Source organism: Papaver somniferum, chromosome 2 (assembly GCF_003573695.1).
Source record: "Papaver somniferum cultivar HN1 chromosome 2, ASM357369v1, whole genome shotgun sequence".
In the NCBI taxonomy this organism is placed as follows: domain Eukaryota; kingdom Viridiplantae; phylum Streptophyta; class Magnoliopsida; order Ranunculales; family Papaveraceae; genus Papaver; species Papaver somniferum.
This window is the reverse complement of record NC_039359.1, coordinates 149,726,044-149,732,606: the sequence shown is the minus strand read 5'-3', so window position 1 is coordinate 149,732,606 and position 6,563 is coordinate 149,726,044. Positions and strand designations below refer to the sequence as shown.

Genomic DNA, 6,563 nt, shown 5'->3' with positions numbered 1-6,563 from the left:
TTGGTTCTCATGGAGGCTCTTGTTACATACCAAGCACATGGTCCCATATCCATGTTTCTCTCAAATTTTCCTATATATCATTGTGATGGACTAATTGGAGTGCATAACCAAAAGACTTTTTACTCCAAAACCACCTTTAGGAACTAGTTAGTAACTATGTTTCATAGTTGCTGAAAGTCTTTGGAAACTGAAGTTTATGCTTTTGGAAACTTAATGGTACTAGTTGTTATTGTTCACTTCTTATCTTTGTTTGATTTTCGATTTTCTTGGACATTTAATTAAGTATGTTTTGACTCCTATTTGATGATCAAAATTACTAAGTCTACAAAACAGAAAACAAAGGGAATAATGCATAATTTATCAGGAAATTAACAAATAAGTGAAGAGACTGACAATAAAATATGGTGAGTTATGCACACATTACATGTCGTGATGGAACCTTATATTTTCGAAAATGATTCACTTGTGGCAACATGGTCACCACTTACCAAGGAGTGAAAGCTAAGGTGTTTCTAATGTTCTACGTAAATGATGATCATGAGTTCACTAGAAACTAGCATTTACCTGGTTTAAAATCGTTAACCAAGTTCCAATATATTTTGGAGACTCCAACTATAACATGTCATTCCAGTTTGGGGGTATGGATTATTATTAATCTGAAGTGATAAATCCAACATCTCAACGTAAATAAGCGTAAGTCTGGTGATTATGATGTTGACTCTACATTACTTAGCCTGCACTTTAAATATTCTTTTTTGGCGGAGCCAATATATTGTCTAACTAACTGAGCCATATGGAAGAACGCCTTTTTACTGAGAGTATATGGGACTGTACATATGTGCTGCTTTCTCTCTTTGAAATTCAGTTTTATTTTTTCAATAGTTTTGTTTAGCCCACCCTAAATCCCACGGCCAATCCTACTGATGACGTGGAAATGACTTTTTTAATTTTTATCTTTTCCTTTTATTCTCTGACGTATTTTATTATTTCAATTTAATTTAACCCTTTTCAATTTCTCTACAAACAAAATAGTCTTCTCTTATTGTGTGTTTTTCCTTAACAAGTGCATAATTCCTCCTTATAAATATGATGAAGGTTTTCTTCTCATAAAACGACGAAGTTAAGTTTGTTTTCGTTCGTATAATAGAATTTAGGTCATTCTTTTATAATATTTGATTTGTTTTAAAATTTTAATTGAAGAATTTTAAACAATCAAATTGGAGATGGGTTTGTCTGGTGAGGAATTTAAATATGTAAAATCGATTGAAGTTTGAGCTACTAGTGTTGCTAAGTGGTTTCTTATACTCGATCAAAGACTTTTGTTCGAAGATGAGGACTCAAATTAGAGGAGAGATTTATGATTCTGCTTAAGGTTCAAATTTTTCTCATTTTCCGCTCCTGCTCGATTCTTAATTTTATGATTTTTTTGATTTATTATTATTTATATATGACTGGATTTTTAAAGCTCTGGTACCAGAGACAAGTGAATGAATTTCAAACACTAAAATCTGAGGGAAGGTGGAAGACGGATTTGAAAGGTATTTCTGGTAAATTTTTTGTTTTGCTTGCCTGATGACAATTGTTGTTCAATCTTAATTTACATAAAGCACATTTGTTATTAAGATGTCGCGCATAACTTAGGGTAACTGAATGTTAAGTATGTATCAATTGATTATGATATACTACTAGTGAAGTAGGCATTTGTAAATATTTTAATTAATCATTAATATAATGTATAAGGAATCGAAATGCAAGAGAAGTTGTATTGCTTAGTCAATCAACTTATGGAAGGTCATCGAGAATCGGTCAGGAGATGCTAGAGAATTTTTTTTGGAGGAATCCAAGTTGGTCTATCGATGAGTCTTATAAGTACGAGAAAGCCTAATTTTTTTTAATACATGTAAGAGAGAGAGATGAGTATGCAACATATGCTTCCGCTCGATTACAGTAAGATATATGCAGACAAGTAAAGATTTGTTTTGTATGAGCTTTCGCTTTCTGTGCATAGGTCTGGAAAGTTCGAGATTTTAACAATGGTAAAGCTATAAGAAGTCGATGATGCAAACAAGTACAAACGTCCGATAAAATCAATATATGTCGAGATATCCTTCATATTTTTATTTTTGATACGTTGATGTAAAATTAACCCTTTAATATTTTGACTTTTTTTATTTATGGGTCAAAAAATAGGCCTATCTAGATCAATTTTAGTAGTAGCATGGGTATACATAGTAGCTACTAGTCTACCACTGTTTTGTTCATATTTGCAACTCTGACATTTTACTTATCTTCGGTCACCTGTCACCTATCCATGGAAGGACAATTTTTTTAATGCATGAAGAATTAATACAAATTCAGGTGGGTATTTTTGTGCTCTAACTATGAATCATCTTCTTATTTTTATGTAAAAACAAGTTATAAGGACTAGATGGTGTTGACTTGGAGTTGAAGTCTAGAATGAGTTATAAGGACCCCAACACCTCATGAGATGAAGCTGGTGAATATTACATATGTACTATTTTTTGTAATAGAAAATGCAACCACAAATTCCCATTGTTGTCAGACATAATAAGTGCATATCATGTGTATGAAATGTTCAGTTCATAATATGAAAGTAATAATATTTTTCATCATGTATACGCATTTGCTTGTTTTAGGTAGAAGCTTTCAGAATTTGAGCAACACTGAATAACTAGAAACAGAACAACAATAAATTTAACAATTTTAAATAAACATACAAATAGAACAGTTGTAATTTTAACAATTCAAAATATGACTGGCACTGGCACCACATTATAAATACCCAAAGAAAAAAAAAGAGGTTTGCGATTAAACCCATTATCAAACAGCATAAAAACGTCAGATTTCAGACTTCCTAACATAACTAATTTTTCTTTTTAGTAAACCAGCCACTCAAATTTGCTTGCAAAGAAATGGTAGAATCCTTATACATAGCTGGGGTATTGGCTATATGTGCATGTTCCATGGTTGAGCTCCTCCAAAAGCAGGCGCAACACTATCAACATTCCCATAAAATACTCTATGTGCATTGCAACATTCTCAGAATGGTTATATGTTGTTGCGTATGTAGTTGTAGCGTTGCCAACGCTTTAGTCTGAAGAACTTTATGGTGCCCGAAACTAATCCATAGTACTTCATCTATTTTCGATTCTTTGGATTTCAGCTAAGTGTTGTAATAATAAAAATAAACAAAATGAGTTGGACCCTATTTTCATATGTTTTATTAGTTGCTTCCATTGTATTCAAAATGCTTGCTATTGTGTTTTGTCAGCGGAGCTACATGCACCACTTCAAATAACTTTCGAAATATATTCATGATCATCCTACTATAAGATGAGTGCAAGGCCTACATATAAAGAACTAAATTGTATTCTTCATTACGCCATCTTGGTATGTAATTATATGCAAAAAACATTGGTATCCCTGAAAACTATCTCAAATGCATTTTTCATTGCGCCATCATGGTCGGTAATCATACCACCTGGAACAATTCCATTCATGCATTGGAGCCATGTTCTAAATAACCAAACAAAAGTTTCAGTCTCCTCATAATAAAGCAATCCACAACCAAGTAAAATTGACTGTACATTACGACTAACCCCTATCAATGGAGCAAAAGGAATGTCATACTTGTTTGTCAAGTATGTTATGTCAAATGTGACAACTTCACCAAATTCTTTGTAAGCTTGTCTACATCTATGATCATCCCAAAACACATTCTTCAAATGACCTTTTGTGTGCATGTCCACCCCGTAAAATAAATTTGGATCCCTATTTTACATGTTTGTAAAGTGATTCTAAAGTGTTGTAGCATCTCCTTCGCCAAGTATAAAAAAAAAAAAAAATCTTTTTCAACCATGTTCCTCAAGAGTTTTTTCATCATAGGGAAGATTTTTGTACCCACTACCTTTAACCGTTAATTCATTATAGATCTTGTGCATCCTTATTTCTGCTTTGTCGTTTAGTAAGACTTTTTCCTTTGTATTCATGTTGATTACTTTTTGGCCTCTCAAATATCAATCTTTCGATGGATTGTTCAAATGGTTATGTTGAAGAGAAACAACACTAATCATATGTTAATCATCTACACACAGTCTCACTGAGATTTTGGCTTTGCAACCAGTTCTTTGTGTTGTAGGAAAATTTAAAGGAATGTTTGAAGATGTACATCCTCCCCCCTATTTGGAACAAGTATAACTTACATGTATCATTTTCGTTTTTGCATTTTCATTTCTTAACATAAAATCCTGTCTTGTATGCATAATCATTATAAATTCAAACAGTCCATCGTCACTTTCAAACCTCATACCAATCTTCGGGTCTATTATCCGATCACCAAATTCCTTATTGTCCAATATTTTCATTCATGACTCCATATATCTACAACAAGTACATACATAGTTAAGTTAGATTCAAAAATTAAAGTCGTATTAAAATTATATGCTTACTAACAAGTTATTGATTGACTGAGCAGATTATTATGGGCTATGATTATTCTGAAGCTAAAACGTTAACCCTAAATCGTATATGTCTTTTTAATGAAACTTCTACATAAAATTTATTAAGACTAATAGACCCTAAATATTTTTTTGTAAAAGATTTGTGATAAAAGAAAAAAGATCATGTTTAATTTTTAATAAAAATTTGTAAATAAATCATCTAGTTAGATCTTCTTCTTTGTTGGTCTTAAGTTCTTCACTATGGGTTTTTCTAGAGCGAGTAATCGAGAGTTATGAAGTTTGTTTTGTTTGTTCTTTTTAAAAAAAAATTCTTTTATGTTTTTCCCGATTTTTAAAAACAAAACAAAAACAAAAAAAAAAAACGAAAAGACTAAGAAATACATGGGAAGAAAAATAAAAAGCACTACAAAGTAGAAAAATCAGCGCCAAGTGATCAGCGAGGTTTGCCATGGGATTTAAAATATTCTAAACATAATTATTGTTTATTTCCAATTAAATCAAATTTTACGGAATATAATCGAATATAATGCCGCCTTTTTTGAAATACAAAGATTATCACTATGCAATTTCTCAAACAACTCAATAAAATCGATCTGATATATATTCCTTCTTTAGTTACATCATTTTTCTTTCCAAATTTAAATATGTTCAAACTTTTAATAGTAGTATCTTCCAATTTCATTATAAACTCATAGTAATTTGTTTAAATTGCACTTTCTCTAATAATGATAAAGTGCGTTAATTGTAAAGCCAACATTCTTGGGGATTTAAAAGTTATATAGGCTATACTGTTTTAGCTTATGTTTATCGTGTTTTTGACTAATGAAATTTGGTCAACATTGCCTAATACACCACATTTGTCCAACGTTATTATGCAGGTTTATCTAGTATAATAAAATGGAGGGTATTTATAACATTCCCACTAAAAATTTATCATAACTTATGATTTCCAAATTACCAAATGCCGCTTTATAGAAAAGTTATCCTAAGGTGAAGCAACCAATACATTACTGATTAGGAAGTCATTTTGCAGTACTTATTCTTTTTGATTTTCCAATCATTTGAGGATATAACCATTAAACCTCCAATAGAGTTTCATTTATTCAGATAAAGGTATTACATTGAGATAGTTTATCCATACATGTTAAACCTACAAACTTTTACAACACAGACCTTACAATACCTAGAAAAAAAAAAACTGAAGGGTGAAAAATGAGAAGAACTGCCTTACATAAGTTACATTATTAAGTTGCATCAGCAACCACCTCGGTGGGTTCAGTACTTTCAGCGACAACATGTGTTTCTTTTTGCTTGTCAGCGGCATCACTAGCTTGTTCAGCTTCTTTGATCATCCTCATGATATCTTCTTTTTCTCTTGGAAGGCTGATATTTTAGCATCCATCTTCTCAAGCTTCTGCTTAAGTTTCACAAGGTCATTGGTCTTGTCCTTCCCCTCAGATTTTTTCCTCTTATTATCTTCCTTGTCTTTTTCTTTCTTCTCCAACTTTGCTGATTTTTTATCCTTTCCCTTCTCAACTTTGGAATTCTTTTTTTCATCTTCGACATCTTTGGAATGATTTTCTTGTACTTCACCCTCCTTGTTCTTGCTCTTCTTCTCTTTGTGTTCATCCTTGTTCTTCTTCTCCTTGATTTGTTCCTTTGGTTCATCTTTTCCCTTTTTCTTGTCATCTTTACTTTTGCCCTTCTTCTCTTTTCTCTCCTTTATCTTTCTCTTTCTTTTTCTTGTTATCTTTCTCATCTTTGTTCTTATTCTTCTTCCCTTCCTTCTCCTTTTTGTATCCATCTTATCCTTCTTCCCTTCCTTCTTCTTTTTCTAGCTAGGCTCATTCCTTAGTTCCTAGGATTCATCGCCACCTACTACTCTCTAAGATAGAAATTATTTTCCTCGCACCAATCTAATCATACTGGATTAAGTACTCTTTAACCAAACTAGAAATATTCTTTTATTTTTTTTTTCTTCTCTTGCCAATTACAGTTGGTTTTTCATGAGCTGCTAAGATTATATTTTTACCACTGCAATAGATTCGGCCATCTAAGCACCGAGTTTTAGATCACTTTCTT

The 6,563-nt window shown here is 31.9% G+C and overlaps 1 protein-coding gene across 1 annotated transcript; it reads right to left on the bottom strand.

Moving 5' to 3' along the window:
• Positions 1-5,835: 5,835 nt before the first annotated feature.
• On the bottom strand, positions 5,836-6,285 carry LOC113352211 (protein PXR1-like). The gene has a single exon (XM_026596056.1). It carries the CDS (start codon positions 6,283-6,285, stop codon positions 5,836-5,838), a length of 450 nt encoding a protein of 149 aa, XP_026451841.1.
• Between the last annotated feature and the right edge of the window lie 278 nt (positions 6,286-6,563).

Excerpts from the sequence above, each read along its gene's own strand:
- LOC113352211 (XM_026596056.1), bottom strand. The coding sequence starts at position 6,285 with ATGGATACAAAAAGGAGAAGGAAGGGAAGAAGAATAAGAACAAAGATG.